The sequence below is a fragment of the Chaetodon trifascialis genome, chromosome 3 (genome assembly GCF_039877785.1).
Source record: "Chaetodon trifascialis isolate fChaTrf1 chromosome 3, fChaTrf1.hap1, whole genome shotgun sequence".
NCBI lineage: Eukaryota > Metazoa > Chordata > Actinopteri > Chaetodontiformes > Chaetodontidae > Chaetodon > Chaetodon trifascialis.
In genome coordinates this window covers 26,076,277-26,095,578 of record NC_092058.1, presented here as the reverse complement: position 1 = coordinate 26,095,578, position 19,302 = coordinate 26,076,277, and the positions used below count along the sequence as shown (strand labels likewise).

The window sequence follows — 19,302 nt, the reverse complement described above, 5'->3', positions numbered from 1 at the left end:
TTTGCATTAGCCATTTAATATGTTTAATTTCAATAATGACAGCTCCGTATGGCAATTTCCACTGCCTCTGGCAATCCTGCACTCAATTCAATCTTCCTTCACATGCACATGGGATTCACTGGAAATGAGGCATGAATGTAATCCAGTTTAATTTTATGTCATTGATATCAGCCTCACGGTTTACTCTTTACATTGCATCAAAGCTACTGCTTAAGTGACCACTAGTGCAACTGGAACATCCCACCGTTCCTATTTCACCTCTACTGCGAGGAAGCCACAGGACCCACAATGCATTTGTCACAGCAGTCGTGACCGTTCATTAAAAATGCAGCTACAAAATGAGCTACAAAATTAGACAATGGTGATTTTCTGTATTTTTTGACATCCAGTTCAAATATTGCAGGGAGTAATGGAACGAGAAGGAGCAGTCACTGTGAGCTGTGCTGGAACTACGGGCTGAACACCTCCAACTTCTAAGCAACTGTCTCTAATGCATTTTGCCATAATTCATACATTTTGTTTCTGGACCTTCCAGCAGGTCTCTGATCTTGACCCCTCTTGCTTCTTACCGGCGTAGCTGGTTTTGCGTCGCACAGTGAGGTTGACGTGGCCCTGCTTGGCAGCCTGCTGCATCAGTTGCACCACCAGTTGGTGCGACTTGCCCACCACTGCTGTGCCGTCCACACATATCAGTTCATCGCCAGACCGCAGGCGTCCATCCTCGTCTGCCGCTCCATACTTCACTATGTGGCCAATGTAGATCTGAAACACAAACAAAGTGGATGAAGGAGACTTGTGAGACTATGCACAAATATAGATGATGAACCAAGCAGCAACCCCTACGGCTGAAAAAGCAAATGCCACAAACTACATTTCCTTGAGTGGCCACTTGAGGCTGGCTCCAAAAGTGAGTCAATCCCCATAGAACCCCATATTAAAATGTCCAACTTTGCAGCAGAAATAAATATGTTTACAGCCTGCTACAACAAAACAGTTTCTGTCTCTGTAGCTAATTTCCCTGTTCATGACAACTGTACAGGAATGTGGTGATGCCACTGTCACTGACTCCAGCAAAGTATGAGTGATGTCATGGAGACAACATCTATGTTTTATACATTGGACGCCATGAACAGATAATTGGCAAAATCTATGGGTTCAAGAGTTGAAGCCATGCAAGATATTTTGATTAAGATATGCTAACTCATACATACATACATCAGATAAAAATTCATGATGTCACAATGTTTGCAGCAGGCATAAAAGTTGGAACGCAGTTCAGGTCGGCTACAATTTAAACCTCACTAGAACATCTTTACTCTTCTTTCCAGCCTGCTACAGTAGTCATCTGAGCCAAGCTCTGAAGTAAATCATTATTTTTTCCTTCAAAAAACACAGTGCTGGCCAGTAAACAAGAACAAACAACGCTGCCTCTTTAAAAAAGGGAAGAAAAAAGTGATGTGTGTGTGAGATGTGTGGGGGGTTTTTGACATTGGCCAGATCAAAGAGAAACTGTGTTAGAAATCACTGATGTGTCTGAGTCCAACACAGAAGCTCAGAACTACACACAGAAGGAAGATAAATAGAAAAACAGATACGGTGAAAAACCTTATAGCTGCTGCTCAGACTGCTTCTGGGAATATAGCATCCATTTCATCATTCTGGTTACTACATCTTGTCAGAAGAAGTTTATACATTTCACACAAATGTGTAGTGAAAACCGAGGACATTGAAACTAAACTAGAAAGAATCAGCTACCAGAGACAGCGAGTGTGTAAGGGAGACTCACCGGCTCTCCTGGCTCATTGCCTCCGAGGATCCTGAAGCCGAACCCTGTGTCCTTCCTCCACAGGAAAATGTCCTGCTCCTGGAAGTCTGGAACTGTAAAATCAACAAACCACAGTTAACATTTCTGCATTAATACCAACAGCCAGCCCAGGGGACTTCCTGTACCTGCACCAGTACAAGAAGAGTTCAGTAACAGCATGCTAGTAAGCCATTTAATATAACTCCCTTCATATCTCCCTATTGAGTCATAATGTCATGCTTTGCCATAAAGACGTATAGCTGCAGTGGATGCACCCACTGTTTTCAGGGAATCAAACCATCCAGCTGCTTGTGTCAACAAGCAAATAACCGCCCTCCCAACTGTTCCGAGCTCTGTCACTAAGGTAGCACTTTGCACAAACAATTCGTCTGGAGCCTTTGGGAGAACAAAAAACTGATCCATCAAAAGATTACAAGGATCTATTTTGGGTGAGATAGAGCATAGGTATAGAGCTTAAATAAACGATCAAAAGCTAGACAGGCTGCCAAAAAAATTCAGCGCACCCTCATTCATTGGTCCCATAATTAGAAATGATCAGGCTGAAATTCCGCTCTGATGTCTAAAATAGCATATTTTCTTTTAGCTTTCTAAATCATTGCTCCCACAGACTGGACAATGCTGCTCGATTGAACTACGCTGTTTCTTTTATGAAGTGATATGCAACACGCGACTCTTCCATATGTTGGAGAGCACTTCCCACCTGACAGGGGTGCTAACGCAGGCTGGAAAAGGCCATATATTATTGAGCAGAGGATGGATTAGTTCACACAGTCCACTCCCATCCATAAGAGAGAGAGAAGAGGCATTGCACTGTTGCGGATGACAGCTCATGGTTCATGGAGCAGTGGAGATGGAGGAGAGCCTCAGGGCAGGAGACAAACAGGAAGGCAGGGGACAAACACAGCAAGTGTGCATGTGTGCGGCCTTATCCTGGTGGACACATGAGCTTCTTTGCTTTAAGTATGTGTATATTTATTCACATATGCATCTATGTGCATGCAATTGAAAGGTCTCAGCTGTGCTGCACGGGTTTGACAAACACGCACCTCTGAGCAAACTCCCAGTGAAGATTTCCTTTTGCTCCAACACAGACCACTGCTGCCAAGGCCACTAAAGCCACTAAGAGGCGGCAGGGTGGCAGAAGGCATAAACAGCCTGCTCCCAATCTGTTCCTTCAGTCAACAGCTAAAATCCCTGCGGAATACAGCTATCTCTCCCAATCTATCACAATGTAACCACGGAGGAAGTGGGAGAGGACGAGTCAAAGGCTAACCGTTGCAATCTGCACTTGCACTCAGGGCGATCAGCTGCACAGCTACACCCTGCTCCTGTCGATTAATAGATCCATGAGTGATCCCCGCAGTAAGGCAGCTGGGCGTGGATCCATAAATATTTTACAAAGACAGACAGACACCTGCAGAGCTCCAAGCGTGGACTGCAAATAACCAGCACGGACGATTCAGACAGTGAGGAAATTAAACCTGGATCATGTTAAAACCAGACAATAATCGAAATGAAGGCCAATAAAGCATGAGCGAGGCCCTTTCCTCTCTGGCCTCTGCTTTTTAGAGCAGGTAATGCTGTGTGAGGTTTTTGGGGGGATTTTTTTCTGCAAATGGAAATCGTTCACCACATGGTGTGTTTAAAGACCTTGATCTCAGCAGAACTTTTCATTACAGCAAACGTTGCGTAGAGAAATGTCTCTGCCGCAGCCAGCCAAGGCCTGAGCCCTATGGGGTGCACGCAGAAGGATTTTAGGAAGAGGGCTCAATGCAGCGTGAGGAAGTGGAGGGTTTATACCTGCTGCTGCAGGTCAGCTGTCCTCCCTGTCATTCTCTGCGTGTTCCCCTCTACTTTTCTATAACTCAGAATCCCTTGATCTTCTCACGCTTGACCTTTCTCTTATCCTAACATTTTCCTTTCAGGTCCCATTTATGTCTCTAACGCGTCCCTCTTCATTATCCTTTTGGCTTTTTGCATGTCCTCCAATTTGTACTGAGCAAACTGGCAATTTAGAAAGCCCCCTGCTGAGACTGCTTCTAAGGACAGGTATGTGGACATAATCTCCCTCTCAGCCTCTACCCTGCATCTCAGTTCTTTATTTCCTTTGTAAATAAAACACTATTGTCTTTTCAGCCCTTCACAGCAGCTGGCCAACAGGCGTCTGCACTACTAGCCCATGCTCAGCCCTTCTTTTAACATTCTTCTTCACAGGCATCTAAATAATGAAAATCCTTGACAAGTGGCGCCTGGGAAAGTGATTAGATGTTGAGGTTTCTCAGCCCTTACAGACTGCTGTTTCTTTTCAACTTGACAGTGGATGTGAGGGTTATTCTTTTTAATTGGAGTTATCCCTTTGCTTTGGAAAGGCTAGACAAGGAGGTGGGGGACATGCAATCCGCTGACATCCACTCCACTATTGCTGCTAATTATACGCCCATGCGTCTCTTCGGGGACGTCTAGTGTAAAAGTGTGTCAATGGTGCCAGTGCTGACAATTGGACCAAGGCGGCATCTAGTAGCTTTTAAAATACGGGACATGTGGGAGGCTTCTGCTAGTAGGAAATGTCAATAAAATCAATTGTAACTTTGTAGCTTTGAGAGACTGTTTTAAAGAATAACTCAGCATTTTGGGATATACATTTATTCACTTTCTTGCAGAGCGTAAGATTAGAAGATTGACACTACTCTTCTGTCTTTATCATCAATGTATTTTTTACTAACAAACACGTTATATCTTGTTTGTTTCATCTGCACACAAACAGAAATATAAAAACTACTTTGAACAAACCAGGCACACTGTTTCCCTCTGTTTAATGTGTGAGCTAAGCTAAGCTAATCGCCTGCTCGCTCTAGCCCTTTCTCTAGCATAGAGAGCTGTATCTTACTTCTCAAGACAGCAAATACGCATATTTCACAGAGCGCTGAACTATGCTTTAACTACACATAGAAACAATTACATTTAGTGGACTTTCATATTTATTCTACTATGCTATTTCCTTAGTTCTCTGTGATTTATTAGGTACATCTAGCAGTCCTGCAATAAATGCGACCACCATGAAGGTTGCGTACTGTTGAAATGTATTGCATTATACTGTGTTTCACATATTTTGTCCACCTCATCTATATCAGTGAGGGTAGGATAAATAACAGGACCATGTCTCTGTATAACACAGTGCAGTTCAACAGAACCACAAACTACATCCTCTAAAATGCTCTTAAAGTCTCAAGTTTCAACAAAAAAGTTAGAACTGTCATGAAGGTAAGATTTGTTGCTGAACTGCTGAAGTCCACATATAACACCCGAAGCACCAAACTGAGACCACATCCCTCTCCAGAAACCAAACAAGAGCAACACAAGGCTGGGCCTTTGTTGCTTTTGTTTAAGAATGTAAACCCGTTACTTACATGCACAAGCCTTATCTCTTATCCCAAGTCTTGCTCCAAAACGTGCAGTACCATTTAAACACACCAAGGGTCTCCATCGAGCCCCATGCAGCCCTCATCCAACCGCCACCAAAAATATATATACTTACGCCTACTTTCATACATGCTCCTGGACTGGGCCCAGATCTTAAAGGGGTCCGGTTTTCTCTGGATGGTCCCGTCTGCTGGGGAGTCCTGGGGCGGCAGGCTTGGCAGGGGCTGAGAGGGGGGAGGGGGAGCGACACTCTCACTGAGAGGGGGTGCCAGGGAAGGGTGCACGGGGGAGTCTGTGTGGATGCTCCGGTGGCTGGAAACGCTATGCTGGGAGCTGTTCTGACTGTCCTTTCTTGACAACTGCTGTTGGAGAAGCAGATCAATATTACTTGACAATTGAAAGCCAGCTGTGTCAGTACACCTGTGAAAATGGGAGGCTGAAGTGCGAGCTGACAGGCAGGAAAAGATGAGAAAAAAAGGTTATTGCCTGCTCAGCAGTGGAAAGACAAGATGAATCGGGATTGTGGTTTGTGAGAGGAGAAATGAGATTTGAACACAGAAGAATCTAGTTTTAAAAAGATTAAAGATTGCTGCTCCTTGGGGTAAAAGGAAGCAGAATCTAAGAGTGTATAATGTCAACCACTGTTGTGTTGCTACCTCAGCGAAGAATAATCAAGCTGTTTTATGTAGAGAATTATTTTAGAATACAAAGGTGGAAAAAAAGGCCTCCATGGTTTCTCATGATTAAGTCATTCAGCAGTGGGGGAAAAAACTGTAGATCAACTTACGAGGGTACATTTCCTATTCCTTTTGTTTAACAGAGTGGAATGTATTAAGAATGAACTGCATCCCCTGCTGCATACGGAGAGATATTCACAGCGAATAAAGCATTTGTGGGGTTTGAAACCAACGGAGGGTTTTACTGGTGAAGCCAGAAATGTAAAACTCCTCATAAATTGCCACTGGCCCCTCAATAACATGGGTACTTAAGCACCTGCTCAAGGATTTGAAGGTAGCAGTGGCTGAGTAGGGTAGAGCACGCACAATCCCGAGCTCAAGCACAAGTACACTGCAGTACAACTAAAATCCTTCCCATGACCATTGTTTCACTATCCTTCTTAACAGTCCTATCTTCATCATTACTCTCCCAATTTCAAAAAGAAAACACAGACAGGAAAGGGTTCCAGACTCAGCATGGGAAAGAGAGGAAGATATTTTAAGACAGTAAGAGAAAATGACAGCAGTTCAGTCTCCCCACATCACGTGACCTCCCAGTGCTTTGGATGTGGTGGACAAAAATACACTATGAAGGGGCGGGGGCAAGCAGCTTATCTGTTCTCAAATATCAAAGTGTTTGGCCTTCAAAGTGCAGTCATGTCTTCAATATATTCGGACTCATTACTCCCTGAATCAGCCTCCAACACCTCTGCAATTCATGTTTATATTCATCAACCTTGTTAGACATAAAAGAAGCTTGATGCTTTAGCAAATATTAAGTCAGGGCAGTGGATCCAGCTGGAATGCTTACTCCACCAGCGTTATGAGTGCAACCTCATTGGGTCGTGTGGTGAAGTAAAAAATCAATGCATTCATGTAATTAGTCACAAAGGCAGGTCCTGTTTGGTGCTAAAGTCAGACCTCAGGACTTCTGCTTCCCCCTGACCGCAAAATGATTTTTTGGTCATTCCATCAAACAAAATGGCGCCTCATTGGCCAATGAGGCAGCATTTTTCCTTGTTCCTCTCTCAGTTTGATGCACACAAACTCCAAATCCCTTTCCCCTTTCAAATGAAAACAAATCTCTTGTTCTTGATGGATCTATTAGAGTTGACCTTCTGCAGTCATTGTGTTTTCCCTCTGTGCTCCAGGACTGGTTTAATACATTGGTTTTTCCTGCTCCAATAACTTATTAAGGAGACAGAGGATGGGAAGGAGGGAGGGAGGGACAGGGGTCTGGGGCAACAAAAACAAAACCTTGCTGCTTCCCCGGACTCAGTTCAGTCCTATTTTGCCACTAGCAAGCCAACGTCCCTTGATTCATCACAGCATAGCAGTCATCTTTAGTGTTTTGTTGCACAGAAACAGCCTATTACAGCCAAACATTATGTTGAAACATCATGCATTAACACTATCATCAGTCTCAACTTACCACCTCTATTATCTGCTGTAAGAATGCTGTACCATCACCATTATCATCTAACACATTACATATCCAGCACCACCACCATCACACCTCATTCCCCCCAAACTTTCACCCCATCTACACAACATCACATACCCTCCTAGTGTAATCTCTGTATGGAGGAGCCAGCGCAAATTCATCCTGCAAAACAAAAAATTAGCAAACACATGTTCAGTCACACAACAAGGTCTCTCCATTTATACAGCATGTATCAAAGGATGAGGCCACTTCTCAGCTGTGATCATACATTCAACTCTCACTCTGCAAGCTTAGCACCCAGCGCGATGCGATCATCAGCGTGTTAGCAACCCAGCTCACGCTGTGCATCAAAGCCCCTCGTCCCAGCCCCCGCCAGAGTGGAGGGAGTACTGATGTGAAGCTACAGGGAGCCACCCCCACATAGCACAGCATCCCATGTCTACAAACAGACCCACAACATCAGCACGAGTCCCCCCTTGGAGAGGAGAGCTGTAGGTGAGGTAGGAGAGGAGAGGCAGTGAAAGTGAGCCAAATATCCCTCTGACAGCTACACCATGTGGATGGAGAACAGAAGAGTGAGGGCTGGATGGGAGAAGAGAAAAATACAGGAAAACAACTACTTACCAGTTTGGGGCTCTTCTTTGCAGGCGCCACCCCTGTGAAGCCAGAGAGAAATGGGAAAAAGAAAAAGAGAGAAGGTTACCAATTTACTTTTGGTATATCGTCCATGTTCACGAAAAAAGGAGAACGCCAAAAAAACCCCAAAACAAATAAACAAACAAACAAAAAAAACTGAAACAGATAACGCAGACTCCAAAACAATGCCACAACAGTGCTCATCTAGCCCTCGTCTCCTTCTCCCTTCTTTCCTCTGTCTCCCTGCTTGGTTCCTCTGCTCGCCCATCCGCGGCTGGCGTTTGAGGAAGAAAGGAGGGGAGGGGGGCGCAGGCAGCGCGATCTATCTGCATCACTGCCGTGGCCAGCGCTTGGCTTGACTGGTGCAGCGGAAGAGTGAGGCCAGCCCCGAGGGCTAACCCGGCGCTCGCTAGACCCTGGCTACCCGACGGCAGAGCACGCATGTGAGTGTATGTGTGTGTGTGTGTTTGACGGAAGAAAGTGAGAGTTAAGAGGAAAGGACAGAATCTTGGAGAGCAACTAAGCCAGAGAATAAAGCCAGAGAGAGGAGTAGAGAGGAGAAAAGCGAGCTGTGCTCTAGAGTTCCTGGCCGTAGCATTACCCATGGAGAAGGAGTCCAAGATACTGAACATTAAATTATAGGCAACCGTCAGTTCCCCTCTTACTGAGACCATCTTCCTGTGTCCGCTGAGCGCCGCGCTCCGCTGTCGAAGGCTCCAGCATCTATAGGCAGTTACCGTGTCCTCCCAGTCTCTGCCTTTCCTGCTGCCTTTTCCTTTTTTTCCCTATCTCTCTCTCTCTCACACCTCACTGCACACTGTCCTCCCTCCCTTTTCTTCCCTCAGCATCATCACCCTCCCTCCCTCTTCCTCTTTTTCTCTCCTTTCCATCCCAGCCTCCCTCCCACCCCCACATGCTGGTAAACATCCATGCAGCTGCAAACACACAGGCACCAGGCGGCTTCGCGAGAAGCCACCGACACAAAGTGTGCTTAAGGTATGACGGACTGCTTTCTGCGTGAGTGAGCAGTGACCAGAAATCTCCGTCATTATCACAGACGAGCACACAAAGAAAGACTGACGGATGACTAAAATGCCAATGCAGCCTCGATCCAGCCAGAGAAATTTGCTCTTTAAGCGCATCGCTGTCCTCTCTCCCTCCCTGCATCCACTCTGCATGAAATAAACAGTTGTATGAAGTTATGGAAATGAGAACGGGAGAAAGAATGCATTAACAAAGAGGGAAGGCAAGACTCGTGGTGTGTGTTTACCTCTATAATATTCAAAATTCCACAATGAGTGTAGTATGAACTACGCGCACACACCTCTCACATACAACAGGGCTGTGTAACACATGTAAAGTATGAGTGAGGCTAGACGGTGTCTGATCTAAGAAAATGGGCCACTGTTGTGTGTCAATCCTTTAGGGACACACACACACACACACACACACACACACACACACACACACACACACACACACACACACACACATACATGCATGCATGCCCGCAAACACACACACTCATCTTATTTATCTCTCAGACATCTGGATTCATTCACAACTGACAGCTCCAACTGTGTTGCGTCTGCAGTCTTTTTCTCCTCTCCTTCCTCTCCTTCCTCTCCTCCCCCCTCCTCCCCCCTCCTCCTTCCCTTTATATCTCTCCTCTCCCTTTTTCACTGCCTTTTTCCCAATCAATAGGAATCACTCTTTCAGGAGCACATGACAATCCCCTCAATCAGATGCGTAAGCAGATGCATGCTGTCAAACCAGAGGTTTTCTCTATGGGCAAAGCATGCTGTCAGTCAAAGCGTCAGGCTGATGTTTGATTATCGTTCATCTGTCCACTGCAACTGAACTGCTGCTGCTGTCCGTCAATGTCTTTCTCCTAGATGCCCGATCAGATACACCGATACACAAAACGGACCCGCCCATGCCAGCAACAAACTGACAGGTTGAATCATGTGTCCGTAAGCTTTTTGAATTTTACCTTTCAATATGAAAGCAATAGTGCTTTGACGGTCAAAAATATAGAACTCTACCAAGCTGTGAGGCATCGATGCCCTTTGACAAATACTTTGATAAACAAATCAAAGACAAGACAGACATAACGGTGCACAGGTTGACACATTGCATTGGTAGGCAGTTCCATGGGTTTTTGTGTGTGTGTGTCGGTGTGTGCCACAGTGTGTTTGAAGCTCCCAGATCAAACGGTATTGTGGATGATGAGCCAACCCCCAGTCCCAATTACATACAAGAGGAGGGAAAGAGCAGTTTTGGACGGGTAGGCGATCTCGACTGGCCTGCTCACTGACAGCCCAAGAGTGAGAGAGTGCCCACTAATCCTTGGCACTTTCAGCTATTAAATAATGGACCAGGACTGATGAGGGCCCCCCAGTTCATTTTATTCTGTTTACTAAATGTTAAAATGTGCAGTAGAAAATGCATTCTTAAGAGTGAATAATAAAAGACTCTTCAACCCATGTGGCACAAAACCTGTGGAGTTAATGATACATCAACTGATCATTTATAAACTCCAATAAAGCCAAAATAACAGTAATAGTGTGCAGCATATTTAAGTATTGCAGTAAATTTTGCATTGAGCTTGACAGAATAACAGTCACCTTGTTTCACCGCCTGGGGCAAAACTCCATAAATTTCAGCAAATACAACTTGTTTTTCCTGTATGACAGCCCCACAGCTGGTTAAATTCTGGCAGTGTGAAGACAGTGCTTGGTGGACAAACACTGACACAGTGGTCCAACGTGTGGTGGATGAAAGATGAAAACGAAGCTGCCAAAGGAGCCCTGGTTTTAATTGTACTGATAGAGCGGGTGGGCACAGGCTGACAAGAAGTACTGTACCCTCAGCCGTTGTACAGTACCCCTCAACAGACAGGAACTGTTACAACAACCTGGCAGCACAGCAGTCACTAAACGGAACCCATTACTAAGCAGATTATGCTGTCTGTCCACAGTGCCCGCATGTGTGTACGTGTCGGCAGATCTCTGCGAGGAGTGATGGCTTCCAACAGGCAGGTCCATCTGTCACTGTGGCGACAGCGCCTGGTGACGATAGGGAACTGACAGACTGTCTCCAAGGAGTGAAAGGCTCACATCAGCTGTGTACATCAGGAGCCAGGATGTGACAGCCCTGCAGAGTACAGCTTTATTCTGCTTTATCTATATGTGTGTGTGTATAAACAGTGAAATTAAATGCGACTGAGGGGCTTACTGGTGTCACAAAATAGATAGCAGAGATGACCGGGGAGAGCATGTATGCAGAAAGTGAAAAAAAAAAATCTGAAGAAGAAGGTCATGGTGCATTATTATTAAAAGAAATGGAACCGAGGAGTGTTTTTTTCTTTTCTTGCACTCTGCCTCCTTTCTTGTGGCAGCGGTGAAATCCCCTCCTCCACCATATGCACACATCCACAGATTATCTGCCGAGGATTGTCATAGAAACAAAGGATGGAGTGAGAGTGGAGATTTACAATGGGAGATACGATGGCATGGGAGATTGGTGGGAAGTGGGGGAGAGAGAGGCTCACCTTGTCTCTCGTGCAACAAGCGGATGATTCAGAGGCACAAGCCTCCAGCTAGCCACAAAAGTGCGAAGGTGAATGGTGGGCACCTAGTGGGCAGGCTGCTCCCCCATCATTGCTTTCCAGGACTGCAATGCTGTTCGTTATGGTGCCTTTGGAGCGTACAGTCAGCAGAATTTTTAATGCGAAGTGGGCAAAAATACGACGCTTCCTGCCCATACAGTGAATTGATTTTCTGCTTTGGTCTGTGCAGGGACCCATCATCAACGTTTATCTCTGTCTAATGGGTGTGTACAAGACTGTCCACATTACATGGGCCTTATGAATGTGCATGACGGTAACTGCGAGTTTGTTTATGTGGGTTATGTGAGTTCACGTAATTGCGTTTGGGCCTATGTGTCTGTGTCCTCAAAGAACACTGATCCATGGAGTGCTTTTTGACAAGAGGAGATTACAAGCCGTCGGTTCACTTGCCCAACATTATGCCAATAAGAGCTGTCTAGCGTGGCAATGATCTATTTGTGCTTTTACCCTCTTTAAGCCACATGTCCATGACAAAACAAAGGAAAACACAGATTTCAATCCCGTCTGTCGTCAAGGGTACAATAAATCTCCTTTAAACCGCACTTAAAGGCAATGAGGGGAAACCTACACAAAGGTAAACAACGTGCTTTAACACTATGCTGCGTAGATGGCTGATAAGAGTTTCCCAAGTAGCCATGCAGACAACCTCAGATCTCAGACCTGTCTTCGGGTATTTATCTTCCCATATATTCAAAGAAAACGAGCAAAGTGACTGTGCTGTGGAGGGGGTTCATCAAATACACTGACATTTGCAAAATACTTTAACACCTCTTGTCTGTGTTAGTCCCTCAACCTGCCATTTGTCTGTCCACTGGCTACGTGGGAGGAAAGAAAAGGTCCATCTCTCATTCTGAGAGGAGTGTGAGGCCTGATTGCCCAGCAGCGACTAATGTGTCACCGTTGATTGATGACTCATGAAGTGGGGGGAGAAAGGCAAAGAGTGAGAGAGTGAAAGAGTGAGAGAGAGTGTGTGTGAGAGAGAGAGAGAGAGAGAGAGAGAGAGAGAGAGAGAGAGAGAGAGAGAGAGAGAGAGAGAGAGAGAGAGCAGAGCAGAGCATCATGGGGGTTTCTGCGCCGCTCTTTTATCACCTCTCTGATCCTCTGACATCCTTCCATCTACAGCTCTCTTCCTCTCCCTTCACCCACTGCAGCTATCTTTCCTTCTATTTCCTGCAAATGGCTACAAGCTGTTGCTGCAGCCAAGCACAAATTACCCTGCGTTCATTGCAGCACCTGCTGCCAACAGGTAAAAAAAAAAGAAAGAAAAAGAAAAATTGAGTAGAACACGACTCTACATCCATGTGAGACAAACGAGCTTTATTTTTCTATGGCTGACTAATGACAGGAGCTGCTGGGCTATTCAGAGGCTGTGTTCCACAAACGCTACACCCAAATGAGTTTTCACTGACAAAAGGCTGTACAGCAGGTGTATGCATCTCTACAGACCCTGTAACATTTACACCTTTTTAAAGGGAACACGGCAGAGGAAATTAACGCCACGGTACAGCAAGACAATCGGGGGCCAAAATGAGTTATGTCAGAGCATCAGTGGGGGCAGCAGAAGACAGACGGGGGAAAATGAGCACATTAGAGCAGTGTAATTAGACAAATGAAAGAACGTTGTATCGCAAAACACAGACCTGATTGAAGTAATAAATCATGCCTGTGTGCTTACAGGCAGTACGTTTCAAGAATCCAAAATGTCTCTAAAACCTGTGTTTCATGCGCTTAACCTACAAAACACTGCTCTAACCTGACACACTGACCTGTGGGTGGTTCTCCCTCTTCACTGGACCAAAGGGGTCACAAAGATTATTCAAAGATAATGTAGCTTGCTCAGACTGGTGAAAGCAAATCCATCAAATGAGCTTCACACTGCCAGGTTTTCACACTGAGATTGCATCAAACATTCAGCACACTGTGGCTGGTGTGGGATGGAAACACACATTCACAATTTCACGCAATATGACTCGCGCACATGCTCACACACTGTGAGAAAGGCGGTGGAGAGAAGGCTGAGGGGGGACACTGTAGCGCCCAGCTGCCTTAACGAGGGCGCTCCTCAGGGATTGGCTCCAATCTTCATGTGGGCGAGCGGGTGTGAATCTACATACTGGCAGTGGGGGAATAGAAGCAGAAAAGGGGGATAGATGGTTGGAGGAGGGGTGGATCTCCACCAATTAAGACCGTACCAGGGTCTTTCTGCTGCAAATCTATAATTGGATGCAGTCCTTATGTTTGACACTGAAGCTGACTGTGTGTGTGTGTGTGTGTGTGTGTGTGTGTGTGTGTGTGTGTGGGTGTGCACGCATGCACAATCGGTGTTTGCTCATGGTATGAGAGATTCTTGAAGGATGGAAGGAGAGTGAGAGTGAAAGAGAGCACAAGAGAGACGTATGTGTATGATAAGCAAAGCTGACATCAGGACCCCAATTAGAGGCCAGCGTGCCTCGCTGCTACTGGTAGAGTGAGCCGGAGTGTGAAAGCTGTGAAGAGACTAAGAGTGGGAGAGTAATTAAAGTACCGTGTCGAGAACCTTGGTTTATATTCTCATGAGTGTGACTGTGTGTGTATTGGCAACATGTATGACGTGAATAATTCAGTGTGGGTGGGGTGTTGATGTATAATAACACATGATGTAAACAAATTCATCATTCAACATTACACTGCTGACAGGATAAAACATGTGAGGGAAGAAAGTGAGGGATTCAGAGCCAGGGTTTAGGACTTGACAGCTTTTGATACTCAGCGCTACTCAGTGCAACGCGTTTCAGCTGGTACCTAAAATAAAAAGATGGAGATTTGATACTCATCCCTATTGAAGGAAAGAAGTTGACACACTGCACTGGTCCAATCTGTACTTTGGCTCACTAATTACAGGCTGTGTTGTGATGTTAGTGGCTCGTCATCAGAGAGCTTCTTTGTTAAGCACACAGTAACCAGCATTTGGTACTTAAACGTTCAAATGGGTGAAATGCAGCGAGCAGACTCTAATAATCTGCATGGAGTACCAGAAAGGCAGCTCTGGCTATAATACACTATATATTAAAGTGGCTTTAATATGTAGTGTATTATAGCCTTCCTGTGTTTGTGTGTTTCTCTGTTGACATCATCCTTCTTTCCAAACCCTAAGTAGGATAAAAGCGGTAGTAATGCTGGTTCAATTAAAATGCTTCATAGGCCTTATCATCATCCATACCGTTGTCTGTTAGCTCAGTGCCATTCTGTCTCTCACAGTCATATCTGTCTGCCTGTGGCTACCAAAGCCAGTCACTTTGTTTACACAAGCCTAGCTAAACGGCCTTCTGTATTACTAACAGCCCATTAGGCCCCTGCCCATGATGAAGCTGTATCACTTTATGGGACAGTGTACAGTAGCATGATGAAGAAATGCTATTCATTAGCAAAAAGTCAGTGAGAGGGAGTGGAACAATTGGTCTGTGTGTGTTTGGAGTGTGGGTGTGTGTCAAGCAGCGAGACAAAGAGAGAGTGTGACAACAAGGAGAAAGAGACAGAGATACAAATTGAGACGGAGTCACACATGTAGATAAAAAGACAGAAAGAAAGACAGGGACTCAATGTGAGACTACAATGCGACTTGGCCGCCATTCATCTGACCAATTTCCCTTGACAGTTCTGAGCACTTAACCCTATAGAGGAGATAAACTCTGTGTGCACACACACAAAAACCTTTTAGTTACTTGAATTAATAAGCCCCAAAAGCAAGCTATGGACAGTCTGACAGAGAAAATAGTCCAATTACTTGTATCACACAGTGCGTTTAGAGCTCTGGAGGTCTGCGAGTCTGAGGGGGATTGGAGGGAAAATACCGAAATTCAATCATTTCAGTTTTATTCTCCATTCACAGTTGCTTTGTTTCCATTTAGTGCTTCTGTGCGACAGTGATTTTCAATCAAAAACCATGACAAAAGCTGAGTGGTGCACACTAAAAAGCAGCATTCACATGCTGGTACACTGTCTTTGCAGCACTGACACTGACCAACTAACACTGATAATGTATGTTAACAGTATAAAATGTCACAGACTTCAGCTCCCATCAAGCCAGATAGCCATGTGGGTGGATAAAAGGCACATGAGCACAACTGGTGGCATCTTTAAAGCAACCAACTTTGACATGGGAGTACACTAAAATAACCTAAAATAAAGTAGACATGTGCCAACACAAACAGCTGACAGAAACGGGGGGGGTGGATCAGAACCTGGGCAGAGAGAGAAGCTGAGTATGAGACGGACAGGAAAAGTGAGGGGAAACACACCGAGCTGAGTTTCTCTCCTGTGTTTTCCCTCTTTTCACAGTTCTCCAACCTCCCTTTTTTACTTTTCCTTCTCTCTGCCTCTTTTCCATTTCAAGACAGCTATAATGTTCTGACTGCCAGTGCTGCTCAGTATAACCACCCCACGCTCTCTTCCTCAGATGCTATTTGAACTTCCTCTGCGGCTCCTTCCCTCCTACCATACCATAATTATCCATCTATCAAATCTTCTTTGTGATTTCCTTTTTTTTTTGCTTCCAACCTCTATTTACATTAATAAATAAGTATGTGTGTCAATAAAAGAGCTGTCTGTGAGCTCAAATAGCCTGTAAGGCGGGAGCCTTTTATTTTATGTCCACAGTATCAAGCTGATTCATGGGAAGGGTTTGTTGTGCTTTACAGTACTTCAACATATGGGCACATAAATCAGAAACCACCATAAAACTTGACACCTGCTTGCTCCATCTTCCTCACCTCCATCTGCTCTCATCAGTTACAATATGAATGGCAAATTCAGCTAGACAGTAGGTGTACATAAGGAGGGATCAGCCTCCACTCACCTCTCTGCACCAGCATGGTGACCTCGCTGCCTTTGGGACACTTGCTGAGCAGGTCGACCACCTGGTTGTGAGACATGCTCTGCACGTTTCTCTTGTTCACCTCCACGATGATGTCGCCCTCCTTGAGGCCGCGGCAGCGTGGGTAGTCTACAATCTGCTTCACTCTCTGGCCACCGCCTCCAGGACTGTCGGCGATGGTGAAGCCGAAGCCCTTGTCTCCTTTCTCCATGTGTACAGTAATGAGCTCGGGTTGCGTTGCGATGGATGAGGCCAGGGTGACCACGTCACTGGGGTAGCCGTGCTGGGAAGAGGTGTCAGAGGCCACCTCTGCCGAGGGGCTGTGGGGTCTGGGGAGGCCGTTGAGGGGTGCCCCGCCGTTGGTCGAGCCGTTGTTGTTGTTCTGACTGCCATGGCTGGACGGCGAGTCATAGCTGTTGGAGGCCTCCTGGCCGTTGACAATGATGGGCTCTTTGTTGTCGAGAATGGCCACTGAGGTAACCAGGCTGGTGTTGGGGTCATCGGGGTCAAAGGGCAATGGGTAGCCACGGCACAGCTCCAAGTTGACCATGGAGCCAATTGGGATGGACTGGAAGATCTTCACAACTTGCGCATGGGTGTAGCCTAGCACACACGTGTCGTTGACACTCACGATCACATCACCTTAGAGGTGGAGAAGAGGGAAAGGTTAGTTTGTATATAAGGAATGTGTCAAAGCAAAGTTTTAGCCCCCTTACTTACAAACTGCTTAAATACAATCAGTATTCTGAAGATCAAACGAAAGCAATATTCAGAAGTAGTGTTCCTTCTTTGTAAACTTCGATACATTTAGTTCACCAACCTGTCTCCATTTTGCCATCGAGGGCAGCGGGTCCATCCAGGACCAGGCTCTTGATCTGCAGGAACTCATCTGGCTCGTCGCCTCCCACAACAGTGAAACCGAAGCCCCGACGACTCTTTTTCAGCTTGGTGTTGATGAAGGTCCCCTTCAGCTCGGATCGGTTACGGGTGAAGAAAGGCTTCCCCCCTGAACACACAAACAGATAATTCAGTTTTTCAGCAGTTTTAGGTTCTTTTTCTGGTGATACACTGATTCTGGACTTCAGTAAAATGCTCACTGGCATGAAAAGGGCTCTCTTTAAAGACATTAACACTTTACATTAATCTAAACACACAACTAACCTTTACTCTTAGTGATCAGTGCAACCACTTAAAATTAGCATAATGGCAGTGTGTGTGTGTGTGTGTGTTCTGGTCCAATGACTGAATCAAAACAGGCTGATTATAATAAATAGATTAATTACGTTAAAAGGGAATTGGAAGGACAAGTATAGAGTTCCAATCAATCCAAACCTCCTCCAGGCATCAGCCACTGCTGCTCTCTGCTACCCACTGCCTGGGATTGAAGGTGAGTCTATGGGCAGTATCTGGCCACTGTGTTTGATTTCATTATGTGTGGTATGATTCTTGTAAAGCATCTTATACTGATCCTGTACTTGTGCTGACTAAGGCTATATTGATTACCTGTTAAAAGTGCATGGAGTCAAAGGCAAAACACAATCTCAAACAGCATGCACACCAGGCAGTTAAAACATCAAAAAGGACATACATAGTTTTTTAAGTCGACATGGAGCATGCTGAATTACACTATTTCAGCGTTTTGACTGCCTCGTGTGCAGTGTATCTTTCACATTTAATGGTGGCTTTCTATTTACAGAGAGGCACCAGATTTTTGAGTAATGAAATCAAATGTGACATCCTCAATCCAAGAGGGTTACATGACAAAAGCATTTGCATGAGAGAGGTTTCTTCTTGGAGAACGCCAGCAAGACATCTTCTCTATCATTCAGCATCGGCTGTGAGAGTTTAATTAACACGGAAACACATTTCGCAGTAGTCGTAAGTCAAGAGAAGTGCTCAAACACTGCAATCTGAACCCAATTACCCAGTCATCCTTTTACTTCTTACTTTCTCTATCTCATTATGTGGCATTAGGATAAACTGAAGAAAGATGTAAGATGGAATCAGTCTAAATACAAAAAAAAAAACAAAAACTGACTGAGGTATTCATCCACCGGCTTCACTGTAGAGAATGGGAGTAACAGATATCAATAGATGAACACGTTGTCTATTAATAGACACAATGTGAGGCAAATACTACAGAAAATTCCTGCACACAAATTACTTTACACAAATGCATAAAGATATGTTGGCAGAGGTGAAGGAAAGAATGAAAGCAAACAAGGAGAAGGAGATGCAGAGTGTACATTAAGGGGGGGGGGGGTCCACAGAGGAATGTGTGCTTCATGGCTGCGCTATGTTACGCTAGTGCTGCATCTTATACATTCAATGAAAAATGCATTATCCTTGGATTCAGGTGATGTCCTTGTGTTTGTGGTGTTTTTCTGTGTGTGTGTGTGTGTGTGTGTGTGTGTGTGTGTGTGTGTGTGTGCGTGCGCACAATCCCTCAGAATAGCATTCTTCAACACTGGAGAAACGTAACAAAATTGTGAACGTAGATGGTGGCTTTATCCACAAGGGATCCAGAGATGTAAGAACAGACCAGGAAGCAGGAAAAAAACATGAAAGTAGGTAGTTAGATAAAGAGGAATGTCAAAACAGAACAGCAAAGTCAGAAAGCGAGACAGAAAGACAGAATGATGGACAGAATCCTACAACCGGACCAGAGTGGAGAGTGGCAGGAGACGAGACAAAAGCCAGCAACATGGCGAACGTGGGCCATAAAATAAAGGGATCGATGAAGGAAAAAGGAAAAGATGGCCAACAGAGCAGCAAGGG

At 45.2% G+C, this 19,302-nt stretch overlaps 1 protein-coding gene across 10 annotated transcripts in view; it reads right to left on the bottom strand.

The window, feature by feature from the left end:
* magi1b (membrane associated guanylate kinase, WW and PDZ domain containing 1b) overlaps positions 1 to 19,302 on the bottom strand; it is a 128,977-nt gene that overhangs the window by 15,334 nt on the left and 94,341 nt on the right. For 5 of the 10 annotated variants that reach the window (XM_070958210.1, XM_070958215.1, XM_070958214.1 and 2 more), the window contains 7 exons: positions 17,345 to 17,530; positions 16,507 to 17,166; positions 8,030 to 8,061; positions 7,523 to 7,567; positions 5,361 to 5,607; positions 1,787 to 1,878; positions 570 to 762 (listed from right to left, as the gene is read on the bottom strand). In XM_070958210.1, the coding sequence (XP_070814311.1) occupies positions 570 to 762; positions 1,787 to 1,878; positions 5,361 to 5,607; positions 7,523 to 7,567; positions 8,030 to 8,061; positions 16,507 to 17,166; positions 17,345 to 17,530 (1,455 nt within the window). The remainder of the gene's footprint in view (positions 1 to 569; positions 763 to 1,786; positions 1,879 to 5,360; positions 5,608 to 7,522; positions 7,568 to 8,029; positions 8,062 to 16,506; positions 17,167 to 17,344; positions 17,531 to 19,302) is intronic. The other 5 variants (XM_070958219.1, XM_070958216.1, XM_070958220.1 and 2 more) reach the window with 3 other exon arrangements.